At 39.6% G+C, this 21293-nt stretch overlaps 1 protein-coding gene across 7 annotated transcripts in view; it reads left to right on the top strand.

Moving 5' to 3' along the window:
* Positions 1–21293, top strand: part of si:ch211-281l24.3 (uncharacterized) — a 40840-nt gene that overhangs the window by 14256 nt on the left and 5291 nt on the right. For 5 of the 7 annotated variants that reach the window (XM_056756469.1, XM_056756465.1, XM_056756466.1 and 2 more), the window contains 10 exons: positions 1147–1602; positions 1955–2416; positions 3569–4009; positions 5588–6004; positions 9852–10268; positions 10544–10960; positions 12412–12870; positions 17634–18092; positions 19195–19656; positions 20759–21217. In XM_056756469.1, the coding sequence (XP_056612447.1) occupies positions 1147–1602; positions 1955–2416; positions 3569–4009; positions 5588–6004; positions 9852–10268; positions 10544–10960; positions 12412–12870; positions 17634–18092; positions 19195–19656; positions 20759–21217 (4449 nt within the window). The remainder of the gene's footprint in view (positions 1–1146; positions 1603–1954; positions 2417–3568; positions 4010–5587; positions 6005–9851; positions 10269–10543; positions 10961–12411; positions 12871–17633; positions 18093–19194; positions 19657–20758; positions 21218–21293) is intronic. The other 2 variants (XM_056756467.1, XM_056756471.1) reach the window with 2 other exon arrangements.

Genomic DNA, 21293 nt, shown 5'->3' with positions numbered 1-21293 from the left:
CTTCACTTATCTCCTGCAAATGGGCCACATGAAATACAGATGTGGGGAGGTAAATCACATGAGGTCTCCAGATAATTCTTATCCTCTGCGAATAGGGCTATAGACACATTTATGTCGCCAAGTGCCCTCTTTGAATATTTATCCTTGCTGGTGTAAAGCAAATGAAATGTGCTTCCCGAGGCGTTATCTCTGCATTCCCGGGACATCCATGCCATCTGAAAGAGTGTTTTCTGCTGTGGGTCTAACTGTGAACAGGCTCAAGACTGTCCCCACAACACGTAAACATGTTATTTTTTCTTCCATTCCATTTTCTACCGCTTATCCGAACTATCTCGGGTCACGGGGAGCCAGCGCCTATCTTAGGAGTCATCGGGCATCAAGGCAGGATACACCCTGGATGGAGTGCCAACCCATCGCAGGGCACACACACTCACATATTCACTCACGCACTCACACCCTACGGACAATTTTTTCCAGAGATGCCAATCAACCTACCATGCATGTCTTTGGACCAGGGGAGGAAACCGGAGTACCCGGAGGAAACCCCCGAGGCACAGGGAGAACATGCAAACTCCACACACACAAGTCGGAAGCGGGAATCGAACCCCCAACCCTGGAGGTGTGAGGCGAACGTGCTAACCACTAAGCCACCGTGCCCCCCGACATGTTACTTTATTTAATAAAAAGTTGCCAAGATTTGGATTGGGGATTGCCCTGCAATTATTATTTGATGAAAAAACTTTCTGTCAGAAATAAACTTTCACGCAACGTGAATTAAGTGTTTTCGCAAGTAACCTTTATTCAAAGTCAATGCAAAGACGCAAACGCGCAAAAGGGCGATGCGAATGACACGAAAGAGAAATTTGCGCTAAGAGCTAATTGACAACTGCTACGTCCAGACATATGAAGACACTCACCGTCAAACTATCCAGTAAACAAGGTTAAGATTGTCTACTTAGAAATATTTCTAAATTAATAACAGACATCTCTAAAAAAACAACTCTGATCGAATCGATGGGATTTTTTTATTTATTTAAATCAATCCAGATGTCCAAGTCATTTTCATTTAGAATTACTTTATGCAAATGATGAGACTCCAGCAGTGTCTCTATGGGAATTAAAATATAAATATGTGTTCCTCCACAGATTTGAGAATGTTTTCTTTGAGAAAAGAGAATCTGCTGCTCAGTTTGTGGTGAATCTGTTCACTGCAGCATCAGAGTTTGAAACAAATACAGAAGAAAAATACACTGAACTATTAACATCTGTGTGCAACTACACAACTTTCCCCTTTGATGAAGAATATTATGATGATGATGATTTAGAGGATCAGATTGAACGCTGGGATTTTCTGCTGTATCTGTACTCACGTGTTAAGGACTCTGAGACAGGCAAAAGTGTCCTACCAGCATTACAGTCAATATATCATCAGTCATCTCCTGAAGTCTGGAGAATAAACCTCTCAGAGAGAAAGAGCTCCATCCTCCTAGAAGTGCTGAAACTCCAAACAGAGAAGAAACCAGTAGAGCTGATAGACTGGACACATGAAGAGAGTGAAGTGAGAGGATTCCTTCAGTATCTGGCGTACATCTCACAACTCAGGTATGACCCCAGTAATACAAGTACAGTTTATTAGCTTCACACTTGGCAAAATTTGAAACATTTTTGTTTTCTTCCTATTTTTGTTTATATCCAAATGTGATAGTTATTTGTACTGTAATTGAATTATTAATTGTAAACCGTTCCTAACCCAAACTAACATTGACAGCAGGTTCATTTTCTAAATCCAGACTGATACTGAAACATAATAATCCCTGTGGGTGGAATATAACCTATTGCACCATAAATTACATAGTTAATATTCCTTTTTTTTTTATACATAGAACATCAAAGGTGGCGCCACGTATGATGAATTTCTTTGACAATACAAACTCTCACGTCTCTGTTCCTGTAGGTTTTCCAAAGACACTTTGAAAAAAGAAGAAAAGAAAAAGTCATCATTCCAGTTTCTGATGAATCTTAGTGTTGCAGCGTCAGAATGTGACACAAATAAAGAGAAGAAATGCAGTGAACTATTAACATCTGTGTGCAACTACACAACTTTCCCCTGTGATGATGATGATGATTATTTTGAATATCAGATTGAACAGTGTGATTATCTGCTGGATTTGTGTTTATATGTAAAGGCCTATCAGAGTGAAACAGGCAGAAGTGTCCTACCAGCATTACAGTCAATATATCATCAGTCATCTCCTGAAGTCTGGAGAATAAACCTCTCAGAGAGAAAGAGCTCCATCCTCCTAGAAGTGCTGAAACTCCAAACAGAGAAGAAACCAGTAGAGCTGAGATGCTGGACGTATGAAGAGAGTAAAGTGAGAAGATTCCTCCAGTGTCTGCCGTACATCTCACAACTCAGGTGAGAGTCTTTCAGGCAGGAGTGTTCTACCAGCATTAGAGTCAATTTATACACTAGGCACGTTTGTGCCTAAAAAAAGCCAGAGCACGATTGTCCCTTCTCCCCTGCTGGCCTCCACTTTCACTGTTCTTTACGATCCGATTCCAAGCACGCTTTCAACATTACGGTGTGACTGCTTTTCAGAAAACATAAAAAAGTTTTCTCTCAGCACAATGAAATCCATTGTTATTTTCTGCACTTTAATATCTTTAATTTACTTTAATATCATGAAGCCTATCATAAAATACAGTGATAGTGCTTATTAGATATTTTTACGGATTCATCTGAACTTCAGGGAGGAATTTAAACCATTGCATAATTTACTTCATGCTTTCATTCACGCGATCTTGCACGGTTTGCGATCACACATTCCCATGCGTGCTTGAGCCCAACCAAACCACGCTTGAGCCCACCTCTTCAAGCAGGCCAGAGCACGGTTAAGTGAACCGCACCCAAGCATGGTTGGGAGCGCTTACATTAGTCAAACGAACAAGGCTTTAAGCCCTGCTCAGACCGGCAGCGACAAAGGAAATTCCATTAATTTCAATGGATAGCCGGCGAAACAAGCGACAGTGAACGTTGGCGACAGGAAGCAATGTGACAAAGTTGAGAATTGCTCAACTTTATGCAAACGATGAGAGACTTTCGGGAGCGACTACCAGTGTGAGTAAGCAGTAGAGCTCACGTCATCCGTCTCCCATCAGTTACTGCAACCTTTGTTTATAAATGATTCTAAGACAACCAAAGCTATGAACGCCATCTAGCGACATTGTCGCTAGAGACAAACGACACACGGTGTTAATGCACAGTAGGTGTTTAACGCACTTGTGCAGAATGAGGATAATGTGAGCAAGCACTTAAGGGTAAAAATCTGACATTTGAATATATTTTAGTGCCTTAACAAGATGAAGTGCATTGTCATATTTTTTTTGTGAGGAAAACACTTTGGATCTAATAGCTCTTGTAACAAACCACTGAAGGTTGACTTTATCATAACTAAGTGATATGCATGCTAGTTGAGGAAAAAAGAGTTTGATCCATTGTAAATTGAAGTAAAGGAAAAATAAGTAATTCTTCAACGTCAACATAAAATTTTGCTTTGTGCCTTTACAGATTATCTTCTGTTCTATGTAAGGATAAGACAGAAGAGTGTTTCCAGTTTCTTGTCAATCTGTTTATTTCAGCATCAGAGTTTGACACAAATACAGGAGAGATCTACTCTGAACTATTAACATCTGTGTGCAGCCACACATCGTTTCCCTGTGATGACTTAATTCTCAGTGAGAAGTGTGATTTTCTTCTGGATCTGTGTTCACATGTGAAGAACTATGAGAGTGAAACAGGCAGAAGTGTCCTACCAGCATTACAGTCAATATATCATCAGTCATCTCCTGAAGTCTGGACAATAAACCTCTCAGAGAGAAAGAGCTCCATCCTCCTAGAAGTGCTGAAACTCCAAACAGAGAAGAAACCAGTAGAGCTGATAGACTGGACACATGAAGAGAGTGAAGTGAGAGGATTCCTCCAGTGTCTGCCGTACATCTCTGAATTGAGGTATGACCACAGTAATACAACAGAATTTGTTGTTATAATATTATGACCAACTCTAATCTAGTTTTTTATTATGTTGTCAAGCAAGGCTAATCTCTAAACACAAATTATATAGATAAAAATGAATACACAGTGCTAAAAGAGATGGCATTCAAGTTAGGAATAATGTACATCCAACCAGGCAATGTCATTATTTCATTCTCAGGGATGTTTTTAGTCATAGAAATTTGGTTTCTCCCTCTCACAGCCACCAAAATAATCTGATATGTCTTTCCTTTTCCATTTATGTAAAATATTTTAGTTACCCAAGTTTATTTTTGTGGCACTTTATGATTGGTTGTGAATGTATGGTCTTTTTGGTGTTATTAAGTGCTGATAGGACATGCTCAAGGTATTTGGTGCCTCATTGTTATGGATGTTTACCTGTAGGAATGAGTTGTGGTAAAAGGATAATTTTTCTATTACTGCCATTAGAGTAAGATTAGGAGGAGTGTGATTTGGATTTTTTTGGGTTAACTTTTACATTTAACAGACGCTTTTATCCAAACCGACTTACAAATGAGGTAAAACAATAGTAGCAATTGGAACAACATAAGGGCAACACAAAGCATAAGTGCAGTAAACACTGGTCTCATAGCCCAAAACAAAGCAAAGGATTTTTTTAAAGGATAGAAAGAGTAGAAAATAAATAAAAGTCAGAACTAATCAGTCAGTTGTTGACGGAAGAGACGTTTTCAGCAGATTCTTAAGGATGGCTACAGAACCTAATGAAGAGAGGAGCGACATGTGCTCTCTTTTATTCATTGAAGACCACTGTAGCCGCTGCATTCTGGGTCATGCTGGCAACATGGTCCGTGAAGTTAAGCTGATCATCGATTACCACTCCCAGGTTTCTGGCCGTGCTGGAATGTGTGATGGTTGATGAGTCTTGGTGAATGGAGATGTTGTGATCAACTAATTAACAACCAGATGTGCTGCTGCATTAGTGGGTCATTTGCAGGGTATGGTCAGGTTAGCATGAATGCTAACCACTAGAGCATTGCAGTTGTCCAGTCTTAATATATGACATGGGTTTGGAATAGAAACTGAGAAGCATGTTCAGACAAGGAAGGTCTCATTTTCCTAATTGAAAAAATTGTAATCTTCCAGTGGATAGGTAGGGGGCACTTCCCGGTACCGTAAGGTCACTGGGTAAGCACTACTTCCTCAAAATGGGGGATGCGCTACAGAGACAACATCCTACCGTAGGGAGGAGTTTAGTGAATATACCTTTAAATAAATAATATAAAACTTTATAAAGTACCCTTATTAACTGAATTAAGTATTACAAATGTTGGAATTTTGAACTTTGAATTTTTATGTAAATTCCAATATTGTATACATTATACAGTATAAAGTTCAATTACATCCAAAGTAACTGATTAAATTACAGTTTAATAATTACAAACTAATTATTTTGTAACTAGTTACACCCAACTCTGTTTATTATTCATCTCCTTCATGACTGGACTTTAAACATGTCAGAGAAAAATAAATCTATTTTCTAGAATTGTGTAACAATACCTTTAAATCTGCTTGCAGGTCTCTTTTATCGAGCATTGATTCATTTGAGAATCAGGAAAGAAGAAAGAAATTACTATCATTCAATCTCTGTCTACAAGAGCCTTCCTTACTGAAAGAAATCACAGAATCATCTTTGGAGTCATTATTTTCTTATATATACCATGGAAACTGTGATTTTCTGTTGGACTTGTGTTCACATGTGAAGAACTATGAGAGTGAAACAGGCAGAAGTGTTCTACCAGCATTACAGTCAATATATCATCAGTCATCTCCTGAAGTCTGGAGAATAAACCTCTCAGAGAGAAAGAGCTCCATCCTCCTAGAAGTGCTGAAACTCCAAACAGAGAAGAAACCAGTAGAGCTGATAGACTGGACACATGAAGAGAGTGAAGTGAGAGGATTCCTCCAGTGTCTGCCGTACATCTCACTACTCAGGTGAGAGTCTTAAGACAAATTCTGAACGCCAGCATAAACTAAGTAAAATTTGTTAGTATTTAATATAATTAATAGCTTGTGTGGATGACATTCATATCTGGACAGAACAGGACACAAGCGTTCAGCTCTTTACTCGTCTTCCTCAAACAGTAAACACATGAATCCTGTTCTGTATCTCATCAGTTTATCATCACAACAGAGAGAATAACAAATGCTTCTTATTCTCAAGTGTTCAAAGATATTTTGCTGTTCCTCCTGCTGGAATTATCAGAAGATATTTTTGTCTTATTGAGTCGATGTGGTAACTGCACTCTAAAAATGGATTTTGTTCATTTTTACATATAATTTGTGTTAACACATTATTAACATGTTTTAAATTTTAAATGTGCTAAACGTAACACATTAATGTGTGGTCCTTAACTGAACACAGAATGTGTTGTTTTTAACCCAACATTCTAAGAGTGTGCTTTTAAAACAATAATAGTGTTCATCATTTTTATTATGACTTTTGTCTCTCATAGTGTGTAGGTTTGTGCGGGTCAATGTACTGATAATTAACATCATTATTTACTTAAACCTTATGCTCATTTGTGCTGCTCTTGGTAGATTGTGTTTGTCATGAGATGTTGAGATGTTGTGCTTTTGTATTGATAAGTGACCTTAATCACCCGTAGAAATGTCCATTTCTGAGAATCGAACTGACAACCTTCTTGTCACGTGTCCGAATCTTCAACCATTAGGCCACGACTGCCCACACTGAAGTTTCCCTTAAAATGTAAACTGAAGATTATAGTGGAAGTGAACACTTTTCTTTCTCATCTTATCCATCATTAGATGTTCACACATCCCAATGCTGAGATGATATGAGGTGAATGTTAGTTGCTGTGAAGTGTTCTTTGATCCGAGTGTGTTCTTGAAGTCTTAATGCCGCTTTCATGCTGTAATTCCTGTAAAATCATTTAAGTGTTATTAAGTCCATATCACTGACACTGAGATGAAATTGTCTCTATGATAATTCATACATTTTGAGGGATGAGTTTGTTCCAACATTATTTTGGAGTGGAATCCGTTTAGACCCAGTCTGTATTTTACACATATTGTATATATGAACGGGCACATTAAAACAATTATAACACACCACAGGAACAAACTTATCAAAAAAACACAAATGTGTTGATAATGTGTTGAGGCAAACTGTTTCATGACCAGATTGTGCTTCGCGTCGGGTCCTGATCACACTGCCGGGGCTTATTCCTGTGATAAAAACCTGCTTCTTATACAATATCCTGCTTATTACCGTAACCCACAAAGGAAGGTCCTTCATATAGAACCATACCCTTCCTCCGTTGTCGGTCAGCGGCATGCTTGGTACGGTCCCTGGCCCACAGTAGCGTCTTCCTGGCCCTTCTCCAGGTGAGGCAGCAACAGAGTATAAACGCTGGGAACGAGGGAACCGCAGCTTCGGGAGCCTGGGAAGAAAACAAAGGAGGTTGGTAACCGAGGCAACACATTAAAGTTGATAACCCAGTAGATGCCACCGGCAATGAGTTGTGAGCTTATTCAGCACACGTAAGCTGCTGGCTCCAAGAAGAAGGGTTGTGAGAAGCCAGGCAGCGGAGCAACCGACCCAGTTCCTGATTGGTGCGCTCGGACTGGCCATTAAACTGTGGCTGGAATCACGACGACAGACTGCCGGAGGCGCTAACCTGTAGGCAAAATTCACGCCAAAAGCAAAAAAATAACTGGGGCCCTCTGTTGGAGACCATGTCCTCCGGAAGACCATGAAGCCAGAACACGTGATCTACGACCGTCCGGCCTGTCTCCTTAGCAGAGGGGAGTTTAGGGAGGACTAGGAAGTGAACGGCTTTGGAAAACTACTGTGAGGACTACCTTATTTCCACTCGAATTCGGGAGACCAACCACAAAATCCAGGGCAATATGGGACCAAGGGCGGGGAGGGACAGGAAGGGGTTGGTGCAGCCTGGATGAAGGCACGTTCAGGGATTTGCAAAAAGGAGATTAGCAGGACACTCTCGGGGAACATCGATTCCGTTCAGAGCTCGCCTGATGCAGTGTTCGATTCCCCAAGCGACCCTTCCCAGTACGCACCTAGAGGGCAGGATCCTCCTTGTGCTGTAAGCAGCAGTGGTTGGTTTGCAGGTAAACAGTGTGTCTATCATGAGCTCTCACTGATGTCATATGTCATTATTGTTCATGTTTTATGACTGACGACTGTATTACTTACAGATATCCTGAATATCCTGTTCACACATCAGTTTACAGTCACAGCTCTTAGGACCGATCACACAGAATGTGTTTTTATGATTGAAAACAAGAGACACACTGTTCTGCTTTTTAGCTTCACTTTTTGAAAATAGTAGCGCACAACCGTTTTTCCTGTTGCTAGGCAACCACCGAATCAGCTTTCCTGTCAGTCAAGGACTATAGTCTGAGTGCTCAAGTTGCTTTAAACCAGTGGTCACTGCTCCTTGAGATCGACCGTCCTGAAGATTTCAGCTCTAACCCCAATCAAACACACCTGAACTATCTAATCAAGGTGTTCAGGTTTGATTGATAATTACAGACAGTTGTGCTGAAGCAGTGTTTGAGATACAGTCTGCAGGACGGTCGATCTCCAGGAGCAGGGTTGGTGACCACTGCTTTAAACTGTCATATTATCAGAAACTTAAAACATGTACCAGCAGAGGGCGCTTGATCTGATCTTGCTCGGTTAACACACAACAGCCAACACAAGTTTCTTCATCATTACAGTCTCCGGACATTTTAAGCAACTGTAAAGTTCTGTCACCACAACAGAAGCCCCGCCTCTCCATTCATTCCATGGCGTCGAGCACTTTTCTGCTCAGAGTTAGTTTTTTTGCAAATAAACAGCGTGCAAAATGCTAACGGCAAAAAACGTGTTATGTGTGATCCAGGCCTTCTTCTGTCTTTATGAACAAGCGTGTTCTAGCTGCACGTGACACTTGTAACCATAGTTACAGACGCAAATAAAAAAGATTGCACCAGCAAATAAATAGTGACTTCTGTTGCAGCTCCAGTTGTTAAATGTAGAAGAACAAATAATTTATTTATAGAATTCATTCTGACATTTGTGTGTGTCATGATGCTATTGTAGAAAGGTTCATTAAAAGGAAGGAAGGAGGCGGGAACCGGCAAACATTTAAACATTTAATCAAAATAATAACAAAGTAAAAAGACAGCCGACAGCCCCTTACAGACGACTGCCAGCGAATAAAACAAACCACAACTAAAATCCAGGCCTGGTTCTCTCATCGATGGTCCGGTCGCTTGTTCTCTTATGCTCCGGATCTCCTTCGTGATACGAGACCGGTGCGCGCACAGCTGACGCTCATTAACACTCACTCACCGGCCTCCATTCACGGTCTCGCCCCGCCTACTCCACTACAGCTATCCCTGAGTTTATTACCTGAGGAGGAGTTAATTTAATGTCTAGAAGAATTGTGATGTTCTTAGGTCAAAGAGAACATTAAAAGTATTAGATTAAGGGTGAAATCATATTTGCAAAACTTTATTTTAATTGAATATGTTATTTTTCTTATCCTAGAGAGGTCAGGTGACCACACTCTTATGTCAATAAAAATAAATGTTATTGTAAATCTGTTTAGTGAAAATGCAGCAAATAGTCCTATATTTAGTGAGAAATTGATCCAAATTTTAATTTTTGAAGGGGGTGTATTCATTTATGATGTGCACTGTACTTGTTTATTCATTTAAAATGTGTTTTGTCCGTCCTGTGTAAAAATCTATTTTTAGACTGTAATCCAATTTTACAGTCCACTAAAAGAATCTTGTTTTCTCTCTTTAGATTTATTAAACCATCAAATGAATCATCTGAACTGTGGGAAAAGAGAAAAAGATTATTTGTACTGGATTTGTGTCTGCAAGCAGCTCTCTGTCAGAAAGAGATCAAAGAAACAACTGTGAAGATGCTGCTGTCATCTGTGAATTATGAGAAATGTGATTTTCTGCTGGATCTGTACTCACATGTGAAGAACTATGAGAGTGAAACAGGCAAAAGTGTCCTACCAGCATTACAGTCAATATATCATCAGTCATCTCCTGAAGTCTGGAGAATAAACCTCTCAGAGAGAAAGAGCTCCATCCTCCTAGAAGTGCTGAAACTCCAAACAGAGAAGAAACCAGTAGAGCTGATAGACTGGACACATGAAGAGAGTGAAGTGAGAGGATTCCTCCAGAGTCTGCCGTACATCTCACAACTCAGGTGAGAGTCTAATAACAGAACTGCAATACTGAAATCTTTAAATAAATAAAATACATTTTTCTGCTCATATTTGCAAAACAGTTCAGATGAAGCAGCCTGGGTGGGTGGGCAGACATAACTTCATCCTCAGTTGATACTGTTAATTTACTTTTAACATTTTTAAAACAATGTCTTAATTTTTTTTGATTGAAATCTAACTTTACAGTCCAGCTGCCGCCATTTAAACTAATGTTGTCTTTGGTCATCACTAACAAAAACCTGTTTGCTCTGTTTAGATTTATTGAACCATCAAATCAATCATCTGAGCTGTGGAAGAAAAGCAAGATATTATTTATAAAGAATTTGATTCTACAAGCAGCTCTCTGTCAGAAAGAGATCAAAGAAACAACTGTGAACATGCTGCTGTCATCTATGAATTATGAAAAGTGTGATTTTCTGCTGGATCTGTGTTCACATGTGAAGAACTATGAGAGTGAAACAGGCAGAAGTGTCCTACCAGCATTACAGTCAATATATCATCAGTCATCTCCTGAAGTCTGGAGAATAAACCTCTCAGAGAGAAAGAGCTCCATCCTCCTAGAAGTGCTGAAACTCCAAACAGAGAAGAAACCAGTAGAGCTGATAGACTGGACACATGAAGAGAGTGAAGTGAGAGGATTCCTCCAGTGTCTGCCGTACATCTCACAACTCAGGTGAGAGTCTCATGATACAATATCACCCTGTGTTTGTTTTTTATGTTGAATCTGTAAATAAATGTGCAAAATAAGCGTAAGGCTGATGGAACTGTAGTCAAGAGACTCATAGGTTCAACAGGTCTTGTGCTGTAAGCAGCAGTGGTTTGTTTGCAGGTAAACAGTGTGTCTATCATGAGCTCTCACTGATGTCATATGTCATTATTGTTCATGTTTTATGACTGACGACTGTATTACTTACAGATATCCTGAATATCCTGTTCACACATCAGTTTACAGTCACAGCTCTTAGGACCGATCACACAGAACGTGTTTTTATGATTGAAAACAAGAGACACACTGTTCTGCCTTTTTGGTTGACTTTTTTAAAATAGTAACGCATAACCGTCTTTCCTGTTGCTAGGCAACCACCGAATCAGCTGTCCTGTCAGTCAAGGACTATAGTCTGAGTGCTCAAGTTGCATTAAACCAGTGGTCACTGCTCCTTGAGATCGACCGTCCTGAAGATTTCAGCTCTAACCCCAATCAAACACACCTGAACTATCTAATCAAGGTGTTCAGGTTTGATTGATAATTACAGACAGTTGTGCTGAAGCAGTGTTTGAGATACAGTCTGCAGGACGGTCGATCTCCAGGAGCAGGGTTGGTGACCACTGCTTTAAACTGTCATATTATCAGAAACTTAAAACATGTACCAGCAGAGGGCGCTTGATCTGATCTTGCTCGGTTAACCCACAACAGCCAACACAAGTTTCTTCATCATTACAGTCTCCAGATATTTTGAGCAACTGTAAAGTTCTGTCACCACAACAGAAGCCCCGCCTCTCCATTTATTCCATTGGATAATGAAAACAACGTCCAGCACTTTTCTGCTAAAATCAACAATTTTATAGTGAAGTGAAGCACTCGTCACCTTTTTAAAGAACAAAACCGAATAATATTTGTCAGTGTTCAGTTCAACAGCTTGTGTGGATGAGACTCAAATCTGGACAGTACAGGACACAAGCGTTCAGCTCTTTACTCGTCTTCCTCAAACAGTAAACACATGAATCCTGTTCTGTATCTCATCAGTTTATCATCACAACAGAGAGATTAACAAATGCTTCTTATTCTCAAGTTTATTAAGATGTTTTGTAGCAAACCTGCTGTAATGTAATGGAGTTGATGTGGTAACTTCTTTTAAAACAACAACAGCGTTCATCATCTTTATTATTTATGCTGGTTGTCTGTGACACTGAGTAAGTTTGTTGTCACTGTGAGATATACATTGTTGTCACTTAAATTATACTCTTAATTTAACAACACACCTCAAATATCAACTGTTACTGAACTGAACATTGAATGAGACTTTTTTATTTGAATATAATTTATTTAAATGATGAATCACTCACAGTATCTCATATTAACCTGCACTGGACATTAATGTGATAATGATGTGTGTTTCTCCACAGATTTACTGATGATTTGTGTCAGAAGAGAGAATCTGGTGTTCAGTTTCTGGGGAATCTGTTCACTGCAGCATCAGAGTTTGACACAAATACAGAAGAAAAATACACTGAACTATTAACATCTGTGTGCAGCTACACAACTTTCCCCTTTTATGAAGAATATTATAATGAAGATGATGAGTATCAGGTTGAGCAGACTGATTTTCTGCTGGATCTGTGTTCACATGTGAAGAACTATGAGAGTGAAACAGGCAGAAGTGTCCTACCAGCATTACAGTCAATATATCATCAGTCATCTCCTGCAATGTGGACAATAAACCTCTCAGAGAGAAAGAGCTCCATCCTCCTAGAAGTGCTGAAACTCCAAACAGAGAAGAAACCAGTAGAGCTGATAGACTGGACACATGAAGAGAGTGAAGTGAGAGGATTCCTCCAGTGTCTGCCGTACATCTCACAACTCAGGTGAGAGTCTTAAGACCAATTCTGACTCAACAAACTTGTGTTTAGTTTAGAACCACTGCTGAAGAGAGTGACTGTGGTCATCCAGCAAACAGTAATAAAAAAATACAACTTTTTGATAATAATGTGGCGAGTGGAACTGTTTCATAACCACATTGTGTTTGGTTGAATACAGCGGCCCCCTCCCACTTACAGAAACTCACAATTTCTACCCATTAAAATATTTTTGAGCTTTTAATTAACTGGAAAAAAATGTATTCATTATAAAATGGCCAAATTGTAAGAAATATTCTTGTCTTTAGTTTTTTAAACGAATTTCATCTCATTGCTCATTTTATCCCTGTTGAGAACCACTGCTGTAGAGAGAGTGACTGTGGTCATCCAGCAAACAGTGAAGTAAAGTGATGATGTGATGTGATGTGACTATGGGACGTGTTGTGATGATGTGTGATGTGATGAAGTGATGTGATGTGATGTTACACACAGGACACAACAGCATGTGACTTTAATAGAGCTCTCAATATTAGTGTTACTGTCATTGAAAACAAACAAAATGTAGAAACTGCGTCTGTGTCAGTTATATGAATCATTATAAATATTTAAAGGACACAAATTAAATGACTTAATCTTTGTGGCACATTTGCTAAAGAATCTAAAACATCCAGCTATCCAGTAAACAATACAAAGATCAACCATTTCTAAAAAGCGCAGATTTTTTACAAAGCTCATTGCTCTGAACTGCGAGGTGTGCTATGATTGGCCAGTTAACCGGTGCGTAGTGATTGGTCGAATTCTGGTCGAGACGACATGTAAAATTGTGCGTAACTGTGGCCCTGCTGAGATGTACCTTAAAGAAACATATGTACATTGATTGTTTGTTATAAACATAATATTCCGGTGTTAAGATTAATTCATTATAAACAAACAACCATAGGCCCTAAACATCATACAGAGTTTGTGTGAGAGAGAAAGATCGCATTGCAGAAGGAATAATAACAAAATAAATAACATGAGCACTTTTGCTTCTTGATCAACCAGTGTTACGACATGTCACGACTCTACAAAGACAATAAACCCCATTATAGACACCAGATTTGTTGCCTCTAGTTGGAACATAACTACTGATTATTAGGACTTATGTTTTTATGTCTTTTTTCACGTTGCGCTCGTGTCTGCATTTACAGATCACATAAAAAAACAACATGTGCTACATACACACGACAAACTCAACTCACGTTAGTCCATAATTAAGTCTTTTACAATGAAAATATACTTACAGGCTGCGAATCTGAAGCCCCAGACTGTCCTTTAAAAATTGTAATGGTTGGAATTGCCCCACTTTTAAGCAAATCTTTCGTGAACAGCCGGCCTTGATCTCTCCCAGGTTCATGAAGCAATCATATGCTGAACCACATAGTCACGCTATGTGACTCCTTAAAACACATACTAAGTAATATTTGTTTATATTCAATTTAATTAACAGCTTGTGTGGATGACGCTTAAATCTGGACAGAACAGGACACAAGCGTGCAGCTCTTTACTCGTCTTCCTCAAACAGTAAACACATGAATCCTGTTCTGTATCACATCAGTTTATCATCACAACAGAGAGAATAACAAATGCTTCTTATTCTCAAGTGTATTAAGATGTTTTGTAGCAAACCTGCTTTTCCTCCTGCTGGAATTATCAGAAGATATTAATGTGTATTGAGTGCATGAGGTAACTGCACTCTTAAAACTGATGTTCATTTTAACTCACTGTTGGCGTTAACACATTATGTGCTATTTTTATATTCACATTATATTCCCTATTTAGTAAATCTTGCCTTAAGTGTGACAGTTTGAACCCAGAACAATATAAATATTAAAACTTTATACTGTTTCTCAACCCCGTTTTTCCGATCCGTTATGTAAATTAAGTTTCCCTAAACATGTAAATTAAAGATTATAATGGAAGTGATCACTTTTCTCATCTTATCTATCATTAGAGGTTTAAACATCCAAATGGTGAGGTGATATGAGGTGAATGTTAGTTACAGTCATGTGTGCTTTGATCTGAGATTGATTGTGTATGTGTGAAAAGAGCCTTTCAGAAGGGGATCGCAGGGCCAACCAAAGCCTTTACGGGGCCCTAAGCAGAACTTTATTTGGGGGTCCTCGTGTGCCCCAATACAATCAAGTGTTGTCAATGTTTGATTATTTGCACGCAGACTTTAGACCTATTACAATCATCACAGTAAATTCCACAGATGTTTACACTGCACTAAGCCGGATAAACGCACGCAAGGCTGCTGGCCCTGACAGCAACTCTGGTCGCGTACTCAGGGCATGTGCGGAGCAGCTCGCTGGGGTCTTTACGGACATCTTCAACCTGTCCCTCGCCCAAGCAGTGGTTCCAGCATGTTTCAAATCCACCTCCATTGTGCCCATTCCAAAACATTCCAGCCCGACATGCCTGAACGACTACCGCCCTGTAGCACTCACACCCATTGTTATGAAGTGCTTTGAGCGGCTGGTCCTGTCACACCTAAAAGACTCTCTACCATCCACACTGGACCCATACCAATTTGCCTACCGTAGCAATAGGAGCACAGATGATGCAGTGTCCATGGCGCTGCACTCCGTGCTCACACACCTGGACAATAAGGACACCTATGCACGCATGCTGTTTGTAGACTTCAGCTCTGCATTCAATACCGTAATGCCTTCCAAGCTAATCATCAAACTTGGAAACCTAGGCATTAACAATGCAACCTGCAACTGGATTATGGATTTCCTGACGAACAGGCCTCAGCTTGTTAGGTTAGGCAACATCTGCTCCACCACAACCACCCTCAACACTGGTGTACCACAGGGCTGCGTACTGAGCCCCTTTCTCTACTCCCTTTTTACACTCGACTGCAGGCCTGTGAATGGATCTAACTCCCTCATCAAGTTTGCAGACGATACAACAGTGATTGGTCTCATCAGCAACAACGATGAGACTGCTTACAGGGAGGAGCTACGGCACCTGGCCACATGGTGCTCAAACAACAACCTGCTCCTTAACACTTCAAAGACAAAGGAGATCATCGTGGACTTCAGGAAGGCGAAAGGAGGCACACACGACCCCATCCACATTAACGGGACGGCTGTTGAACGTGTTTCCAGTTTTAAGTTCCTGGGGACCCACATTTCGGAGGACCTGTCCTGGACCACCAACACCTCATGCCTGGTCAAGAAGGCTCACCAGCGTCTCTTCTTTCTGAGGACACTGAAGAAGAACCAACTGTCTTCAACTATCCTGGTGAACTTCTATCGCTGCACGATAGAGAGCATCCTGACCAACTGTGTCACAGTCTGGTACGGGAACTGTTCTGTTGCTGAGCGCAAGGCACTGCAGCGGGTGGTGAAAACAGCCCAGCGCATCACAGGAACTACACTCCCTTCCATTGAGGACATCCAGAAGAAACGCTGTCAGTGTCGAGCTCGCAGCATTCTCAAGGACTCCTCTCACCCCGCTCATAGACTGTTTACTCTCCTGCCTTCCGGTAGGCGCTTCAGGTCCCTCCGGACAAGAACCAGCAGACTAGGAAACAGCTTTTTTCCCAGAGCTGTTTCATTACTGAACTCTGCTCCCCGCTGATTCCACTACCCCTCATAACTTTAACTTAATGCTGCTATTACAATGTTTACATTGCACTACACGGCTGCCATACATGACGGAACTGTACACACCAGTACTTCATGTATCTGCTCTTTCGGACTGTTTATACACACAGCATCATTTGCACTCTATACTGCTCACTTGCACACCAGGAATATTACACTGAATGCTAATTTGCACTAATGGACTACTCTCATAACTGCATTACCTCATCTACTGCACTGTAACTTCAATAACTGCACCAACTTCTCTACTGCACTGTAACTCATTTATTGCATAACTGCATCTATTGCATAACTAACTGCATCTACTCATCTATTGCACTATAACTTCAATAACCACATTAACTCATCTACTGCACTGTAACTTCAATAACTGCACTAACTCATCTACTGCACTGTAAATGTATAACTGCATCTACTCATGTATTGCACTATAACTTCAATAACTGCATTAACTCATGTACTGCACTGTACCTTAATAACCGCATAAAATCATCTACTGCACTGTAACCTCAATAACTAAATTAACTCATCTTCTGCACTGTAACTTTAATAGCTAATGTCTGTAACTAATGCACACTCAAGTCACTTGCACTATTGTATAGTCTTTATTGATATCTGTTCATAACCACCTGTACATTAATGTTCACAGTATATAGCCTTCTGTCTATATTGTTCATAGTACATACCGTCTGTCATATTTTCATAGTACATGCCCATCGTAAATGATTTTCCTAATATTGTATTCTGTATTTATTCACACTGTATATCCTGCACTTGCTAATTGCACTTCTGGTTAGACCTAAACTACATTTCGTTACACTGTACTTGTATATGTGTAATGACAATAAAGTTGAATCTAATCTAATTAAATCTAATCTAAACATGTACTGAATAATCCACAAGAGAGAATCTATCAATAAACAATAAAGAGATGATCTATTACATTATTATACTCCTAATTTAACAACACACCTCAAATATCAACTGTTACTGAACTGAACATTGAATGTGACTTTTTTATTTGATTATAATTTATTTAAATGATGAATCACTCACAGTATCTCATATTATCCTGCACTGGACATTAATGTGATAATGATGTGTGTTTCTCCACAGATTTAAAGATCTTTGGTGTCAGAAGAGAGAATCTGCTGCTCAGTTTCTGGGGAATCTGTTCACTGCAGCATCAGAGTTTGACACAAATACAGAAGAAAAATACACTGAACTATTAACATCTGTGTGCAGCTACACAACTTTCCCCTTTTATGAAGAATATTATAATGAAGATGATGAGTATCAGGTTGAGCAGACTGATTTTCTGCTGGATCTGTGTTCACATGTGAAGAACTATGAGAGTGAAACAGGCAGAAGTGTCCTACCAGCATTACAGTCAATATATCATCAGTCATCTCCTGAAGTCTGGAGAATAAACCTCTCAGAGAGAAAGAGCTCCATCCTCCTAGAAGTGCTGAAACTCCAAACAGAGAAGAAACCAGTAGAGCTGATAGACTGGACACATGAAGAGAGTGAAGTGAGAGGATTCCTCCAGTGTCTGCCGTACATCTCACAACTCAGGTGAGAGTCTCATGATACAATAACACTCTGTGTTTGTTTTTTATGTTGAATCTGTAAATAAATGTGCAAAATAAGCGTAAGGCTGATGGAACTGTAGTCAAGAGACTCATAGGTTCAACAGGTCTTGTGCTGTAAGCAGCAGTGGTTTGTTTGCAGGTAAACAGTGTGTCTATCATGAGCTCTCACTGATGTCATATACATTTACATTTAGTCATTTAGCAGACACTTTTATCCAAAGTGACTTACAAGTTGAGTAAACAACGGAAGGAAGTGGGTCAACATTAGGACAACAAAAAGTGGTGTCAAATGTGTTTTTAACAGTCGCCATGACTTCCAGAAAGACTTTAATCAGGAGTTTTTTTTACCAAAACAGCACATTTAAGAATTTATAATACAAGTGTATGTTAAATGTTATGCTTATATTGCATATGAATGAGGAGGAAACGATCACATCACGCTGTCAGTGTTCTGTCTGAACCCCACTGTCATCAAAACCTTCTGAAGAAACTGATGAAACTACATAGACATCATGTTATAAGCTTATATTGAGTATGTGTGAGAGAAAAGCGATCGTATCACAAGTCAATCCCTCTCTCCTATGGTCAGTAAACCCTTTAGTGTCTTTTAGTGCCAACACTCTCCATACGGGCTGCTCTCGCTTCTCCTATGTGCTGCTTACACGTGTGGTGTGAAACGGGCCTAACGCTGGATTTACACACAATGCGAATTAAGCAGTTTTGTGTTTCACACTCTGACCACTTTCCCCTCCTTCTGTCTGAAATAAGATGGAATATTTCATGTGTGTATATTTTTCAACAACTGATGTGTCTTTAAATCATAAATGTCATCTATCTGACAGCCCTCTTAAGGCTCTGAAGTTTTACTTACTGAAATAACAAGTGATCTACCTGGTTTGGTTTGAGAAACAGGCATTGATTCATCATGAGATAATATACAACACAAATCACACTTTAAAGACCATTTCAGCTGTTGTAATGATGTGAGGAATGTGTGAAGAGTCTAAACTGAATCACTCAAAGTTCAGGTTTTTAAATGATCAGCACTAGACATTAAAATGATTTTTATATTTGTGTCTTTACAGATTTGAACAAGGTGTTGGTCAGTATAAGTCTGAAAAGTGTTTCCAGTTCCTCGTGAATCTGAGTGTTGCAGCATCAGAGTTTGACACAAATACAGAAGAAAAATACACTGAACTATTAACATCTGTGTGCAGCTACACAACTTTCCCCTTTGATGAAGAAAATTATAATGAAGATGATGAGTATCAGATTTATCAGTGTGATTTTCTGCTGGATCTGTGTTCTCATGTGAAGAACTATGAGAGTGAAACAGGCAGAAGTGTCCTACCAGCATTACAGTCAATATATCATCAGTCATCTCCTGAAGTCTGGAGAATAAACCTCTCAGAGAGAAAGAGCTCCATCCTCCTAGAAGTGCTGAAACTCCAAACAGAGAAGAAACCAGTAGAGCTGATAGACTGGACACATGAAGAGAGTGAAGTGAGAGGATTCCTCCAGTGTCTGCCGTACATCTCACAACTCAGGTGAGAGTCTCATGATACAATAACACTCTGTGTTTGTTTTTTATGTTGAATCTGTAAATAAATGTGCAAAATAAGCGTAAGGCTGATGGAACTGTAGTCAAGAGACTCATAGGTTCAACAGGTCTTGTGCTGTAAGCAGCAGTGGTTTGTTTGCAGGTAAACAGTGTGTCTATCATGAGCTCTCACTGATGTCATATACATTTACATTTAGTCATTTAGCAGACACTTTTATCCAAAGTGACTTACAAGTTGAGTAAACAACGGAAGGAAGTGGGTCAACATTAGGACAACAAAAAGTGGTGTCAAATGTGTTTTTAACAGTCGCCATGACTTCCAGAAAGACTTTAATCAGGAGTTTTTTTTACCAAAACAGCACATTTAAGAATTTATAATACAAGTGTATGTTAAATGTTATGCTTATATTGCATATGAATGAGGAGGAAACGATCACATCACGCTGTCAGTGTTCTGTCTGAACCCCACTGTCATCAAAACCTTCTGAAGAAACTGATGAAACTACATAGACATCATGTTATAAGCTTATATTGAGTATGTGTGAGAGAAAAGCGATCGTATCACAAGTCAATCCCTCTCTCCTATGGTCAGTAAACCCTTTAGTGTCTTTTAGTGCCAACACTCTCCATACGGGCTGCTCTCGCTTCTCCTATGTGCTGCTTACACGTGTGGTGTGAAACGGGCCTAACGCTGGATTTACACACAATGCGAATTAAGCAGTTTTGTGTTTCACACTCTGACCACTTTCCCCTCCTTCTGTCTGAAATAAGATGGAATATTTCATGTGTGTATATTTTTCAACAACTGATGTGTCTTTAAATCATAAATGTCATCTATCTGACAGCCCTCTTAAGGCTCTGAAGTTTTACTTACTGAAATAACAAGTGATCTACCTGGTTTGGTTTGAGAAACAGGCATTGATTCATCATGAGATAATATACAACACAAATCACACTTTAAAGACCATTTCAGCTGTTGTAATGATGTGAGGAATGTGTGAAGAGTCTAAACTGAATCACTCAAAGTTCAGGTTTTTAAATGATCAGCACTAGACATTAAAATGATTTTTATATTTGTGTCTTTACAGATTTGAACGACGTGTTGGTCAGTATAAGTCTGAAAAGTGTTTCCAGTTCCTCGTGAATCTGAGTGTTGCAGCATCAGAGTGTGAAACAGATACAGGAGAAAAATACACAAAACTGTTTACATCTGTGTGCAACTACACATCTTTCCCCTTTGAGGAGAGAAATTTTCATGGGTTTCAGTTTAACATTGTTCAATCAGATTTTCTGCTGGATCTGTACTCACATGTAAAGAACTATGAGAGTGAAACAGACAGAAGTGTCCTACCAGCATTACAGTCAATATATCATCAGTCATCTCCTGCAATGTGGACAATAAAGCTCTCAGAGAGAAAGAGCTCCATCCTCCTAGAAGTGCTGAAACTCCAAACAGAGAAGAAACCAGTAGAGCTGATAGACTGGACACATGAAGAGAGTGAAGTGAGAGGATTCCTCCAGTGTCTGCCGTATATCTCACTGTTGAGGTGAGTGTTTCATGAGAAACATAACTTTGTGTTTTATTTCATAGTTGACAGTCAAGTATTGCAGAATGCTGTGTAA

The sequence above is a fragment of the Triplophysa dalaica genome, chromosome 9, assembly GCF_015846415.1.
Source record: "Triplophysa dalaica isolate WHDGS20190420 chromosome 9, ASM1584641v1, whole genome shotgun sequence".
Classification (NCBI taxonomy): Eukaryota; Metazoa; Chordata; class Actinopteri; order Cypriniformes; family Nemacheilidae; genus Triplophysa; species Triplophysa dalaica.
Note: the sequence above shows the minus strand (reverse complement) of the source record. Positions and strands in the feature narration are given on the sequence as shown.